This window comes from Akebia trifoliata, chromosome 16, assembly GCF_017979445.1.
Source record: "Akebia trifoliata isolate Shusen 1 chromosome 16, ASM1797944v1, whole genome shotgun sequence".
NCBI classification, from domain to species: Eukaryota; Viridiplantae; Streptophyta; class Magnoliopsida; order Ranunculales; family Lardizabalaceae; genus Akebia; species Akebia trifoliata.
This window is the reverse complement of record NC_141390.1, coordinates 31,645,534-31,661,944: the sequence shown is the minus strand read 5'-3', so window position 1 is coordinate 31,661,944 and position 16,411 is coordinate 31,645,534. Positions and strand designations below refer to the sequence as shown.

Below are 16,411 nucleotides of genomic sequence, written 5' to 3'. Positions count from 1 at the left end.
TGATCCACATTGAACTAAACCTCTACTCTATGATCTATGTTGATTTTGAGGACTCTACCTTGGAAGGAGAAAATATTTGCTCACAAGAATGTTACTTGTGTTTGATGCTCATATGTTAATCATGCGACACGTGTAGAAAACAAAATGTGAAGCCTTTTATGGAAGTACTTCTCTTTGAATCATCCACTTAGAATGGTTACTGCAACAGCAATTGTTTGATAGTAGTTTTCAAACCATAATTGTTTGATTAACCAAATATCACTTAGAGGGATGTGGGAAAAGAGATGAGGGCATACTAGTAAATAAATAGGGAAAATTACTTAAAAGGACCCTTTTGAAGGGACTTCTTTCTAAATAGTCCCTAAGTTGTGGGCGGTCTCTTACTAGTTCATTTGGTAAAGTCCTCATCTCCCACATTTCTCACGATTGAATGCCCCAACCGATTGAACTCATCGTTTTCATCTAAAAAAATTGGATTTTTTGCATTTCAATTAGGTTTCAGAGACTCCATTCCGTCAAAAAAAGATTTAAGGAAGAAACCATTTTCAAGGGGGTTTTCATTATTTTTTCTTAGTTTTTAAATAAAAATCGATCAAGAATAATTCTTTTGGGTTGAAATCATCTAAACAAGTTGTTATCTCAAGTTTTTAGTCTCTTTCTATGTATTTTAATTTAAAAAACTCAAAATTTGAAAATGGGTGGATTTTACCAGTATCAAGTTCACCACTTTTTATTTAAAAAGTGGTGAACTTGACAGTAAATAAAAAAGCTGCAAGTTCACCATTAATGAAGGACCATTTGGAAAAGAAAAGTTTACTAAATGTCCTGCCAAGCAACCGCCGAAAACTTAGGGACAATTTAGAAAGTAATCCCTCAACGAGGGTCCTTTAGGTAATTTTCCCAAATAAATACGATCAATTGCAACTTCTTCATCTCAACTATTTTTATTTATTTCTTCAGTTCGCTCTGCCTAGATTCTTACAAAAGCCAGACGACTTCTATCTGGCTTTTGTGGGAATCAGAAATCAATTTTTTTTTTAAATTTCAAAAGCACTTTGGATGGGTGGGAATCTAAAATCCAACCCCATAATATGGACAAGTGAAGAACAATGGTCAGTTAGATTGAATTCATGAAGAAACTTCACATTGAAGACTAATTGCGACTACCAAAAGTAATCCAACTTTAATCGTGGTGTTGAATAAGCCGTAGAAAGTATTTTAAAGGCAATGACACTATTGGCAGCTTCTGTATAATGAACACCATCCCAACTTATGTATCGGGAACCCTCCTCGCAGACGTTGTTGCCAGTCTGGCCACATTTCACGTTAATGTCGTAGTTGTATGGAGGCCCACCGTATCCACAACACGCCATTAATGGATTCTCCAAACCTAATAGCAAAAGTTCATGATCAGGAAGGTTGTATATAAATAGCACATAAATGAAACAAGTCAAGATTTAAATATCAAGCTTATTATCTAACTATTTTAGTTACCATATTTGGTTGAATTGGCGATGAGATCATATTTGATGTTATATATATCGACATATACGATGGTTACGTTCTTCAATTCCAATCTCAGTTCTTCACAAAGAACACGTAATTCTTCATTAAAAACTTTTGCCGCGTTGTTGTAGGATTGGATGCATCCATACTTGTCAAGAACTCCGTTATTTTTGCCAACTATTGAAAGTTTTTGTGGTAGGCATCCCAATGGCCCTGTATTGTGGATCCAAAAATTCTTGCCACCTTGCTCATATATAGTCTACAGTTATATAAGAAGTACAATTTGAGAGACAAACTTGTCGCATGGCTACTAGTAAAAACAAGAATACACGAATTATAATATGTAAATAAAAATTTAAGAAAGTTTTTTAACTCACCTTAATAGCGGATTTGATTTCCATGAGGATTGATGGGATCCTTCTGATGACTTGGGCATAAGATTGGTTTTTTGAGAAAGCATCGGAAATATCATTTTGTCCAATATCGATCATGTAAAGTGCGTTGTGGAATCCTTGATCATCAATAAAATGTCCCAAACCTAGAGAAGTGAAAATAGTTACAAGCTCAAAACACATTTTTAAGATTAGTGAGATTCCCAAAATGCATAAAAGTATATCATAAATGAAATGAGAGTTCGTTCGCTCAAATAAATAACATAATGTAAATCATTTGACATTCATTTTACACCAATCATCAACGATATGATGCTGATACAACACATTAAGTTCGTAGGCCATATTTTAATCCCATGATATCATACCTCGTGTCATAACTTCAGACGAGTGAGCCTTGAAATGAAGAAATTGCATTATTTGAATGTTCAAGGCAAAAGGAACATATTTAGGGAGAGTTGATGAGCCCACAATGGCGAAATTTGCTCCATTTGTAAAATTTGAACCCAAAGAATCCAAATAAGGGCTCAAATAACTTAAATTCAAACTTTGGCCTGCAAATATTGACATAACTTTGTTTAGACATATAATCCTATAACAAGAATAATGACAACAAACCCCCAAAATTTTGTTATGCTTGTATATTTGGAGCGATGCAATATTTGATAGGCTGACTATTCTTAATGGAAACAAAAGAATTATTATTTTATTTTATCGTGGGTATCCCCACCCTTAGTGTGAGAGTGATCCCACGGTAACACGCACTACCCCCTCAAAAAGTCCTACGTGCAATTGGTTGAGTAGATGGTCAACCGGATCCTAGAGAGTGGCCCCAAGGAATTCATTACTTTGTGGGATTTCGAGCACTTGACCTACCCTTCCTGAGGAGCTTATCAAGGCTTGGCTTGCACTAGGCCAACCCCTTGGGGTTGGAAACAAAAGATTTGCTTACAACTTTAAGTTGAAAATTTAGAATATACAATAAAACAAAGAAATGGTGGTTGTACTCTGGTGGCGGAGATATGAAACATGACCATGAGCCAACTAAACTCTATGGTGGCCTAGTACAGAGATATTTAGAGCGGAATTAATGAGGCGGAGGCAATACAACCGAAGATCCTTTATTTATTTATTTATTTTGCTAGGAAAGCGAGATCAAGGGTCAGTAATTAGTAGGTGAAGGCAAGTTTTGAACACAGGTTGTGGTATCAACACTCAAAGAGTTTAACCAACTTAGCAAGTTGGCACCTTCCCATGATCAGGCCGGGGATCCTTGATAACAAAAGACTTGGCTTTGGACAGTGGAATGGAGGAACAAGATTTTTTAAGCTGACCATAATTCGTTAAGCTGTTTAGGTTTAAGATTCTTGCCAAGAAGATCCAAATTTGCTCAAAGATGGTCTACAGTTTAGTATAATTTTAGAGAGCTGCTATTGGCACCCTAACTTTTACTTATTACATCTCCAATTTCTTAAATTATTTAACGCACCCTAATTAAAGATTAACAGACACCATTCTAACGTTACAAAAGTTTCGTTCAAGTTATTACCTCAACATTACAAAGCATTATAACACATTCAAAGAACTTCAGTTTGTTTACAATTAGTTTAGGCTCATATAAAATCTAAATCTAGCAAATATAAATCTTTAAATAAAAAAGTTTGTATTGGAATCCCAAATTTTACTTACTCTCAATCATTGTTTTTTTTAATTGGAATGTAATAAGTAAAAGTTGGGGTGCCAATAGTAGCTCTCTAATTTTAATCCGCCGCAAGCCCTATATTGGCAAAGGAAGTCTTTTGGACTCTATTCAGGAATAGATTAGCAACAATCATTAACTTGACCCAAGGCCAACAGGCCTAACATACGAAGCCCAAGCCCAAGAACCCTAGTTCAGCTTTAGCAAACACCGGCGAGTCGTGCTGGAGTGACTTTAAAATTCACATCGTTTCACACATTACTGACGCGGAGCTGCACATAACCATAGATTTTTTTTTTTTTTTTTTTTTGTAAGATTATAACCATAGATGCTTCTACTCTAACTCGATAAAAAGCATTTATGGTTTCGTACCAACCATCCACGTCAGCAACGTGTGAAACGATGTGTATTTAAAGTCAATCCAGCATTTCCCAACTCCCCACGCGAAGTAGGACCCACTCAAATTTCATCACCACTGCGAGGGCACATGAGAGTGACACCCATCATCAGGTGGACCCCATTTTCCTGATCTGGTCTGACAGTACCTTTGATTCGGTGAGTCGTGAGTGACATCAGACACTGCTACGCGTGTTACGCGCTTTTGATTCCCTCCGTGGCAAATCAAATCGATATAGAGAAACATTTTCCAAACAAATTTGCTTCCAAAAACTCAGATCCGAAGAATAAAAAAAAAAAAATCGAAAAACATTTTTTGAAATCTATTTTTCAAAGTTCGATATATGGGGAATGGGAAGTAAGATATCCATGTCTACTCCCGCCACGTCATGTGGGGGAAAATACTAAGAAGTCCCACCAAATCCAGAGATCATCTTTATCAGATGGATTTTTTGTCAAAGAGATCCTAAGTGGGGCCAGCCTACTTGAAATGTATCCACCACCACACATTTCAATTCAAATCTATGATGGTGCCTTAATCAATAAATCTCAAAAAAAAAAGGGATGAAATGAGTGGGGGCCACTTACATAGAAAATCGATCACTAACCGTCCATCAGACAAACGACCGGTAGATCTACGGAAGAAGGTACGGCCGTTGGGTAGGTTAACAGTAAAACCGAGTCCAGCAACGAGTCCACCAGTGTCCGAGTTGGAATCGCCGAAATTGAAAATAATGGGTTTCTTGTTGGACTGAGAATGAGTGGGGAGAGAAAGAGAGTGAGAGAACAATAGAAGAAAAACCAGAAGTAGAACAGATCTGGAAGAACTAACTTCAAATTTAACGCCCATCTCTCTCTCTCTCTCTACTTTTCTTTTCTCTCTTAGCCAATTTGTCGGGCTTTTAAAGTTGTAAATGGGTTTTTGTGCTAAGGGCGGCATCTATGGTTGTAGATTCATTGGACACGTGTTAAATGTGGAGGTGAGTATGTAGGCCCCAGCATTTGTGGTTCCTCCTCCAAGATTATACATCACTCGTACATCAAATCACACATTTTCTTAAGAGCATCTTATTCAAATTTTTTCTTATTTGAAAGGAAAATGTCTGCTCTCAAGTTATGTCGAAGATATGTTAAACTTTTCCAAAAAGGTTCACCAAAAGAATATAAATCGAACACTCCCTTCAACCACTTGGTATGTGTTTGATAACATTTTTGAAGTCCATCTTTAAAATTTAGATTTTAAAAATTTTATTTTTGTTTATTTCGTTTTAAATATATTTTAAACTTCAAAATCGAAATTCAAAAATTTTGATCCAATGATAAACGACGTTGGTTGAATTTCTAAAATCTAATTTCTAATTTCTAGACTTCAAACTTCAGAAGTGGTACTCAACATAACCTTTGGTTGTTTATTTTCTTTCAAAGATGCATTAGATGACAAACAATTGTAGATAAATTTCTCAAAACATTATTAACTTTTGACAAAATTCCTATTTTGTATCGTTGTTCATTTTAATTTACCAAATATAAAGAGTGGGGATCACAAGTTTTCAAAATGCAATCTTATTACCTATGTGAACACTTTTGTGAAGCTTACTTAGTAATTTGATCAAAAACTTACTAAGTATTTCACCAAACACCTTGTATGTCACATCTTCCAAGATCTTGTTTGATAATAACTATGAAGAATAACCCAATTATCAGTAGTAAATGCAAAAAAGATAAACAATCACACAACGAAAAGAGTAAGAATACAATACCCACAACACGAGATCTTACATGGTTCACCCGAAGGTTACGATCACGAAGGTATGAGAAAATAGGACAATTCGATACAAAAAGTCATTTCTATCACTTGGCTTCACCTTCTTCTAAGTCCCAATCTTCACAAATCTCTCAATATCTCCTCTCTTGAATTTCTTTCATTTTCTACTATCTTCTCTAGAAAAGATTTAGACTTAAAAAAAAAAAAAAAATTTTATTTTTAAAGCACCACATAAATGGGCCACTTATATGAATTAGAAGTCCTGCTCAAATTACCTTAGATCGATTCAAAAACACAGATTTTAACCAAGTCCAATATGTTTTGACTCATACTTCAACAATCTTACTAACCGATATTTATTTGAAAAATGACATTATAAAAGTGACGATCTCACAACTGCACTACTTTTTAACAAGATTGTCACTTTGAAAAATCTACAATCTTGCTATTCATGTTTTGGAAATTAAATTGAACAATGAATTACATCGGAATCGGAATGAATTTCATTGCATTCAACTCACGAAATGGTAATTTACCCAAGTTGGCAAGTGTTAGAAACCTTTTCTCCACCCTAAAATTCTGAGATTATAAACTTTTTAATAACATAAGAAAAGGAGGAAGATAACCATTGCAATGGAATAATGGTAGGAAGTAAGACCATATCATATAATATGTCATATGTATGACAATGAATTCAAATAAGATTAATTGATTTTCCCAAAGATTCACACATGAAACAAAATTAACTAAAATTATATCACAAATTATAAGACTATTAATAGTAAGGATTTCATTCACAACGGGAAATCAAATGAAGAAAACAACTTTTGACAATATTTTATTATAAATGACGGACGTTAAATACTCACTTTAACCTGAGAGTTTCACCATAAATATTTCCTCTCTTGTGATAGTCCAAATGTTAAGAAAACAGGTGCAAATGAATCGAAAAATAAACTTAAGACAAGATGCAATCACAAAAAAAGAAACACAGAGATTTTACGTAGTTCCCTCAAGATTGAAGTACGTTCACGAATCACACAAATTCCACTATGAAAAGAAAACTCGTAGTTATATATAACAACCTTTTATCAAAAACGAGAAATATAAATATCCTAGGAAGCATAACTAAGGTTTTATATAATACTAGTAAAATTACAAAAATACCCTTCTAAAAGATCTTCCATACTACATCCAATCCCGAAGCATGGTATGCGGATTCAAGTAACTTTATAGGCGACTCATATGATAAGAGAGAAATGAAACTTGTCCAATTTTCCGAGCTAGATCATCCATAGAATAATTGCGAATAGGGAAAGGTAGCATGCGATGAATTGAACCCATCTCATAATTTAGTATACGAATCAAGGTTTTGTTATCTTATAAGAACCCAAACTCATTAATTATTTCCTGACTTATATGAGAAATGTAAATGTAGAGGTAAATATTTCACACTTGGAACCTGAGTTAAAATTAAAGAAACCCAGAGATGTCATTTTGTGCCGACATTTGTGGTCAAGTTTGTCAATTTATGTAATGTGGGACTCATCTCAGATATGTGCATTTCATACAAAACCATGTGGACAATAGTGAGAATTGAGATTCAATATCTATGAATCTATTTAAATTTCTTGATCTGTTACACAGCCTCACAAACATAAAGTAAAATAAAAAATGGAAACTTGATTATGTGAGACAGAAGGAATCAAACTTAAGTTGAGGTGTAGAGTAATTTGTAGAGAGTATTTTGGATGCCACAATGGCATTGGCAGCTTCTGTATAATGAACCCCATCCCAGCTAATGTACCTTTGTCCCTCCTTGCACACATTGTACCCTGTTTGACCACATGTCACACTAGCATTGAAGTTGTATGGTGGTCCACCAAACCCACAACATGCCATTAATGGATTCTCAAAACCTGTTAATGAAGATAATTAAAATAGATAATAAACTAAGAGAAAATCGAGCCATAATGAGGATTATAAGCATTAAGCAATAAATTCATTTTCAATAATTAAAGACATGGTTATAGACATTGTTGTGAGATGTCTAGTATTCTTATCGGACTTGAACTTCAAGAAGCAAGCCAGTATCAAAAGGACCTTTCCTGATGCGGAGTGGGCTTGGTACGAAGGGCCGAGGCCTAGAGTGAGAGGGAAAGGTCTCAGGTCAGGTTACTTGACCGGGCCCACACGGGGTTCGGGGGTAGCGCCCCCGAGGTGATTTTTATTTTTATTTTTATATGTATTGTATTTTTTAGTAGGGTTTCTTATGTTTTTGATCTGTGATGTTCCTTGCGACTGTCGACAAAGAGCTTGTAATCTTTATCATTGTTAGTGGATTTTTTTTCTCCCTCTCCTTCGTAGATGCGGGCAATTTACCAAATCACGCTAATCTTGTGCATTCTTTTGTTCCTTTATCTCTACTCTTGTTACGCTTCCGCGTAACAGACATAATCAAGCGGACTAGGATTCATTCAATTGAAACCAAATTTGGGGAAAAGGCTTCGATGATGATAGTGATCTTAATCATATATATCAACTATTAAACTCGAAAATGGGAATAGTAACATACCGTATTTGGTAAAGTTGGCAATGAGATTGTATTTGATGGCATACATATCAGTGTAGACGATAGTGGCATTCTTCATGATAGATCTTAATTCTTCACACAAAACACTTAATCCTTCATTAAACACTTTTGCTGCATCGTTAAGGGACCGAATACATCCAAACTGATCAAGATCACCGGCACTAATGCTAGACATGGCAAGTTTTTCGGGCAAACATCCCAAAGGCCCCGTATTATGTATCCAAAAATTCTTGCCACCATGTTCATATATACTCTATAATTTGAATCAAAAAAACAAAGACAAAAATGAGCCATAACAAAGATATAATTCAGAACTAAAGTCTAAAGTTTCGTATCTGAATATTTTAGACGAGATATTACAATTTCGATCAAATTGGAATAAAAAACATTGAGCCTTAAATATTGAATATTACGGATTATCTCATTATTTTTAGAACGTCTCGGTTAAGATGACCAAGACATTTCTTTGAGACAAGATTTTTAAACCTTGGCTTGAACCAATCTCCATTAGGTTCCAAATGTTCAATAGGATATCATATAAGTTCGACGACACCATGAGAAAAATAAAATTAACCTAGTTACATTTATAGGAAAATAATGTGAGAAATATTTAAAAGAGGGGGGGAAAGTTGGAGAAAAAAAACTTACCCATATAGCATATTTGATTTCAGTAAGGAACGATGGAATTCTTTCAATGACTTGCTCGTACAATAAATTTGAAGAGAATGAACCACTAAGATCATTTTGCCCAATATCGAATGTGTAAATTGCACTTTTAAACCCTTCATCATCGATGAAATTTTTCGCACCTAGATTGAATTTTGTACCACTTTTAGTCCTTCAATCTTTATATACAATCAACAATGCTCTTAATATTAAATAATGACCTTCCCTAAACTTATTCTATTTCAAAACATGTTTTAGAAAACCATGAGTTGAAATAATTTTAGTTCCAAAAATCACATAAGTAACACATTACATACTAATCATGGATATATACTTACCTTTTGATATAAGATCGAGTGAGCGAGCTTTAAATCGAAGAAATTGAAGAACTTGAACGTCCAAAGAAAAAGGAACAAATTTAGGTAAAGTGGATGCCCCAATTATTGCAAAATTTGCTCCATTTGTGAAATTCGCTCCCAAGGATTCAAGATATGGTGTCAAATAACTCGTATTCAAATTTTCGCCTGACACAAACATTTTAGTAGAAAAATTATATTAGAAATTAGAAAAAAAAAAAAAAAAACTCACTAGTATCTTAATTCACATTCTTTTGTCTTTTTCTCTCTATTTTAGAAACTTTAATAGGTTACAAAGACTCGGATAAATTTTTTAAGAATGATGCTGAAGTGACCTCAAGATTGTACCTCATATTGTACATCCTGACATGAAAGTGTGTAGGAATCATAGATGTGTTTCATCGAGATATGAGTCAAAAAAGCATATATGGTCCCTACACACTTGCATGTTAGGATGTGTTATATGAGGTACAATCATGAGGTCACTATAGCACATCTCAATTTTTAATCATGGATAAATTGTGAGAATAGTGCTGAAGTGACCTCAAGATTGTACTTCATATTGCACGCTTCCACTACTAGGAAGTGTGCTGGAACTATAAATGTTTTTCATTTAGATGCAAGTGAAAAAGCTTCCTCTATGATTCAAGCATTTGTGGTTCCTACACACTTCCCTGTCAGAGATGTGCATATAAAGTACAATCCTAAGGTGACTCCAACACAACTCTTATTGTAATAGATGTGCGTCAGCATTTGCACATGCTTAGAAAAAAATTGAGTTGTGCTGGAGTAAAATTGACATTGTTTCACACATTGGTGAGTACAGAACCATAGATGCTTTATACACGTATCTCGATGAAATGCATATATGGTTCTGTACACATCCATGTCAGCAACGCGTGAAACGATGTCAATTTGAATGTTACTTCAGCATTACTAATAAGGGTGATTTAGGCGTACCTTTTCATAGTTTGCTGAAATTTGAGACACCCCAAATGTTTTTAAGCCTAGGACATATACCCCTTGACCTAAATCCAATCTAGAAGACCAATAGAAAATGACCTAAACATACTTCTCTTCAAACTCTACACAAAATCCCTTAAAAATTTTCTCCAAATTCTGCAATCAATCTTCAAGCTCTCAAATCTCCACGATAAATAAATTTTAACTCTTGAATCCAATCTTAAACCTCTAATAAAAAAATACTTAATTTTTCTACTCAAAAATCCTATCTTGTTCTCTACATTTGAGATAAAATCTTAAAGTCGAAGATGGAGAGAAACAAAATAAAAATACTCTAGAGGCTAGAGGTTGAAGATGACCAATCTTTCTGGGGAGAAAAATCAAGAATTTTTTGCTAGTAGTTGAAGATAAGGGCGTTTCCGTCATTTTCTATTAGTTTTCCAGTGTAGAAGAATAAGGAAGGTCAAGGGTTATGTCATCAGTTTGAAAACACGGAGGTATCTCAAATATTCACCAATCCATAGAGAAACATTGGGAAATGATTCCGTATTTAGCATCATTACTAAAAACTCTCCAAGTCCACAATTTTGATCATCCAATCAATTCAATCCAATGGTCACAATAAAGAGTGAAAAACTTACAAAGGAAATCGATCACTAGCCGTCCATCACATATTCGACCAGATGATGATGATGATGATGTGTGGAAGAATGTACGGCCGTTAGGTAAAGAAAAGATGAAACCGAGTCCAGCAGAGAATCCTCCAGTGTCCGAGTTCGAATCACCAAAGTTGAAGATGAGAGGAACTTTGTTGCATTGAGAATGAACACAGAGAGGAATAACAAGTAGAGAAGAAATAAGGAATGTGAGGTTGTGAAGAAGACTTCTTCTGTCTCTCATCATGTCTGCTTCTTCTTCTCTTCTATACTTCATTTTGGGTTCTTGTTTGGAACTTTATAAAGACTTACAAGAACAAACACAAACACATTGACCACATTAAGTTTGTTTTGTTGGATTCTTCAATTTTTTCCTTTTTTTTTTTTTCTAGAAGAGTTGTAATTGATAATTAATGAAATTTAATTGACTTTGATTTTTTGTGGTACCACTTATTTTGATTATATAATCCCAACCGTTACTTTTGGGTCAGGATCAAAACCAAGTTAGCTTTAATTTTTTTTTTTTTTTTTCAGATCAATTTGGTTAATTATGAAAAGTTTCTTTTAAAAAAAAAATTAGCAAAATTTTAAAGATTATACAAAATATTTTATTGGATTTCTTACCAAAACCTATCATCATCAATCTCTCTCTCTCTCTCTCTCTAAATACTAACTTCTTTCATGTTTGAATGTTGAAAAAATTAAAATTTTGAAGTTGAAGGATAAAAATGTTCCCATATTCCATGATTAATTGAGGGGTTGTCGATTAATTCATCCATTTTTCTAATTAATCAACTAACCCCTAATTTGGACAATTTGAAGCATTTTGTGATTATTATTGAATTGACCTCTGGTCAAATTAAAAACTCAACCTATTTATTAATGAATTGTGATAATCTAAACCCACTTGGCACGCTCTATCGACTCTCCTAACATGACAATTTCAAAAGCCGTAGATTTGTATGCATCGGGATACACAAGTGCACTTTCCTATAAAAAGTGCATCTCGAGGGAACAATGTATCCTAAGGCGTATGGATCTGTGGCTCCCAAACTTGTCACGTCAGGAGAGTCGATTGAGTGTGATACATGGGGTAGTCGGATTATCACGACTCTTTATTAATTTATATGTTTTTTCTAGATAAAAAATGCCCCTATTTTTGTGTTTAACCTTCTTGGTATGAGGATCATTTTTAGTCCAAATGAATAGAATTACAATCCCACCAATAACAAGAGTAATTAGTTTTTAACTTTGTAAAATTACAGAAATTCTCTTTGTATTATATTATATATAGAATCATCTTAATTAATATTTTAAATTATAAAAAAATCATTTAAAATATATTAAATATATATTATGAAATAAGATAAATTATTTATTTAATTTACTATTATAATGATATAAGGCCAAGTAGGAATTTGTTGAAATAATTTGGAATCCTTTAAGGTGTTGTTCTTATATAATTACAATTAATCCTAATTAATATTTTAAATTACAAAAAAGTTCATAATGAATTTTATATAATATATTTGTAGAAATTTAATTTTATTGTATTAGGTATTTGTAAACATTATATCAATCAAGATATATGAAAATTACCTAATATAAATATTCTAGAATATCTCACATCACGACCTTAATAATGATACAGTGTATCTCATACATCTTAATACAATGCATCTTATTCTCTATAAAATAAAATAAGATTATTTTTTTAATAATTTTAAAATAATTATAAAAAATTTAAATCAAGCATAAAGTCTAATTATTGTAATACATATTACATATACCTTTGCACATCACCTACTAGGATATTCTTTAATATGAGAGTAGAAAATAAATGGGATAAATTTCTAAATAATTACTAAAGTTTTCGGTATTTTCAAAATGTTACTAATGTTGACACAACTAACACTTAATGTTGATAAAATATTATCATAATGTCATTAGGGAAATGTTCAGCACTCTAAGTTTTACCACACACTTTAACAAACGTTTTTTGTCCGGGTTAGAAGTTTTGAAATGGGCTGATTTTTGGTGAGGATGATCTCTATGATTAGAAGATCATCCTCCCCAAAAATCAGCCCATTCCGAAATGTTTAGCCCCATGTTTACACGTTGAAAAATTGTGGACCGTCCATTTTTTGTAAACCATTTTTGATGGGGTTAGAAGTTTTGGAATGAGCTGATTTTTGGTGAGGATGATCTCCTCACCATAGAGATCATCCTCACCAAAAATCAGCGAATTCCAAAACTTCTAACCCATGTAAGACAAAACACGTTTGTTAAAGTGTGTGGTAAAGCTTAGGGTGCTGAACGGGACCCATGTCATTATTAGCAGCATTTCAAAAATATCGAAAACTTTTGTAATTATTTGAAAATTTACCCAAAATAAATATATCCTGATTGAAAATATTATTTTAGGGTATAGTATTTAATGTATTTATTGACTTACCCAGATCAAATTCGAAAGACATCTTAGTCAAGTCAAGTCAAGTTTCCGAGTTTTTAAAAATTTAATTAACCCATGAAAATATTATTTTAGGATATAGTATTTAATATATTTATTGACTTACCCAGGTCAAATTATTGACTTGACTCGAAAGACATCTTAGTCAAGTCAAGTCAAGTTTCGAGTTTTTTAAAATTTAATTAACCCTCACATACGCGATAGAGAGATCTACACAACAATAATTTGACTTGACTATTCAGTATGAGTTGGGGCATTGCCACTTTTAGAGAAAAACTGATCTATTGTCATTATCATCCACATCAGTACTTATGTCCTGTTCCAAACGCTGGTGTCTAACCATGAAAATGACTTATTTCACCTTTCAGCCTCAATGCACACTTATTTTTTTCATTAACACTTTCCTGACTAACATAGTGAGTAAAAAGGCCTTACTAAGTTTCATCCACCGTCAAAAAGACCTTGAGATGCATAAAATAAGATCTCGAGTTTTGTTATAAATATGTAAGATTTATTTTACAAATCTCGAGGCATTTTTTTTATGGTGGATGAAGCTTAGTAAGACTAATTGGACTCTCTTTCTCTCATTTTTTTTTAAGACCTTTTTTTTTTAATTGTCACCTTAAAAAGGAAGAGATCTTAAGTTCAAGTCTCTCGTTGGCCACCTACATAGATTTATTTTGTCTTGTTTGTTATGTGCGGCTGGTAGGGATTTTTATGGACCCAAGGAGATATGATACTTTAAGAGGCCAGTTGCCTTGCCCTTACTTGTCGGGCCTACGGGTCTGGACACCCATCATTAAAAAAAAAAAAAAAACGCTTTAAAATTGCACCCAAATCCCTAGTCAGATCTTCATCATTATCGGCCTTAGCACTCTCTACTCTCTTCCTTGTCTTTCCTTGTGACAAGGTTGTTGCTCTTAATTACATTCGTTCAAATCGTCTCGATTGAGTTTTCTTAAATTTATCTCCTCTTAACTTAATCATATATTGGATAGGAAATTAAAAAATTTATCCAAGTTTGTTAATTATTAATTGACTACTAGGATAGGGTTCGACTAAAATCAGAACAACTATGGGTTGGGTAATTGGGTTTCGATTGACAATCTCTAGATACAACAAAATCGATGAGTCCATTAAAGACTTGATTAGATTTTTCGATTCTAGGGATTAACCTGATTAGTTAAATATTCAATTCTAGGGACTAAATTGCAATATGGCTAGCTCGGTTTCAATGAACATTTGATGTATCCTCTTATATTTTCAAGTTGATAACATGCCCCCTTGACATCGGACTTCTCATATGCATCAGGTCGGATTCATGCAACGAGGCCATCACCGTAATGCATTATTATTGTTGGAGACCAATGTGAAGGTCGGAGTATTCCAACCCATTGCCGTCCCTAAAAATAACATGTTGGATCATTCTCAATTATTATGATTTTACTAATTGATTATCTTTGAATCCTACCATACTACGAATTTTCAAATAAGACATTTTAAAATTCATTGTTAATTTGGGTTAGTTCATCTATATATAATTTTATAAGAGAGTTGTAAAACAAAACTATATTTTATAGAGTTAAATGTTGGACAGCGAAGAAGCATTATATTAATAAATTGACCGTAGCACAAATAAGATATTGAGATGGATAAGTAGAAAGACTAAGAAAGATAAAACTGTAAACGAATGCTCCCAAATAATATATAAATATCCTTATTTAGAAGAAAATTTTAAGTTGGAATTTAAAAAAAAAAAAAGTGAGAATATGACCAAAAGAACATGATTGGAGACGGCAAGAGTATACATCTACTCATTTATCAATAATAGACACCAAGATCAACACCAACCTAAGTCTTCAAATTGGCATCTTCTTCATTTGAAGACTTTGAACCATCTTTGAACTCCAACCAGACCCATTTTCAAATCACTATTCATTCTTTGAAGCACTATTCACTCACTCGCGAAAATAAAAGGAAAATATAATAAGGGACAAAATGGTATTTAAAAAATATTTCATGAAAAAAGAAAGTCAAAACTAATTTTTATGAAAAAAAGGAGATATGATAGGGTATTTATAAAAATAAATAGTGGTAGAGATGGGGCTTCAAAAATTCTCTCTGGGCTCCATATTTGAAGACGTGAGCAGTGACATAGAGATTTCAATCTCCATTTTGAAACCCTGTTGGAGTTTGGTTCAGAGGACTCCATCTCTAAATATAGAGATTTGAAGTTCGGTTGGAGTTGCTCTTAACTCTAGACGGTGAAATAGCATAACATCATTCATTTAGCCAAACAGAAGCCTTAGTTCTAAACAGAGGGAAAATAGCATAATAGGGTTCACTTAGCCAACCCCAAACATAGTTTTAAATCTAGTCCGAGACCGAGATGACTCAAAACGTATCACTGGGTTTTCAAACCATGACCCCAAACCTTTGGGAGAAGGAATTTTTTTTTTTTATTATAAATAAATATAATTATTAAAAATGGATTTGTTGTTGTTAATAAAATATCTTATTGTGCAATTTGATCACCAGAGGTAGGTCTGCCTGCACACTATAGAAAAACTTACAATGGCCTTCCAGCATCATAGCTACCTCAACAGATGCAATGTCACAAGTCACCATATTTCTCTTACTCTGGGCAGTGTTGGCGTAGAGGTAGTAACATGAGATTAAACATTTGTAATAGAATCCAACTATTAAGCATATAAACATTCTGAAAATCCACATATTCTTTGTATTTTTTTTTTTAAATCTATTGATTAAAGAGAACAAATGGGAAATCTTACAAACCTGTGACTTCTCAATTACACTTTAGCCCCAACAGAAAGAATCCCCACCAAACCCAAACCATCCCTTGTTGAACAAAACAATTTGACAAACAACCTTTGGCGGATTCATCCAAATCAATAATGAAGAAAAGAAAGAAACTCAAGGTAGACATCC

The 16,411-nt window shown here is 33.4% G+C and overlaps 2 protein-coding genes across 2 annotated transcripts; both read right to left on the bottom strand.

Annotated features, from left to right (window-relative positions):
* Nucleotides 1-1,100: 1,100 nt before the first annotated feature.
* Nucleotides 1,101-4,895, bottom strand: LOC147383600 (GDSL esterase/lipase At1g09390-like). The gene is made up of 5 exons (XM_086429263.1): nucleotides 4,582-4,895; nucleotides 2,267-2,452; nucleotides 1,884-2,044; nucleotides 1,495-1,765; nucleotides 1,101-1,390 (listed from the first exon to the last, which is right to left on the bottom strand). The coding sequence occupies exons 1-5, from the start codon at nucleotides 4,841-4,843 to the stop codon at nucleotides 1,164-1,166; spliced, it is 1,107 nt and encodes a 368-aa protein (XP_086285389.1). The 5' UTR covers nucleotides 4,844-4,895; the 3' UTR covers nucleotides 1,101-1,163.
* A 2,480-nt stretch (nucleotides 4,896-7,375) lies between these two features.
* LOC147383599 (GDSL esterase/lipase At1g09390-like) lies at nucleotides 7,376-11,271 on the bottom strand. Its single transcript, XM_086428347.1, has 5 exons — nucleotides 10,978-11,271; nucleotides 9,356-9,541; nucleotides 9,000-9,160; nucleotides 8,334-8,604; nucleotides 7,376-7,677 (listed from the first exon to the last, which is right to left on the bottom strand). Exons 1-5 carry the CDS (start codon nucleotides 11,267-11,269, stop codon nucleotides 7,445-7,447), a joined length of 1,143 nt encoding a protein of 380 aa, XP_086284473.1. The 5' UTR covers nucleotides 11,270-11,271; the 3' UTR covers nucleotides 7,376-7,444.
* Between the last annotated feature and the right edge of the window lie 5,140 nt (nucleotides 11,272-16,411).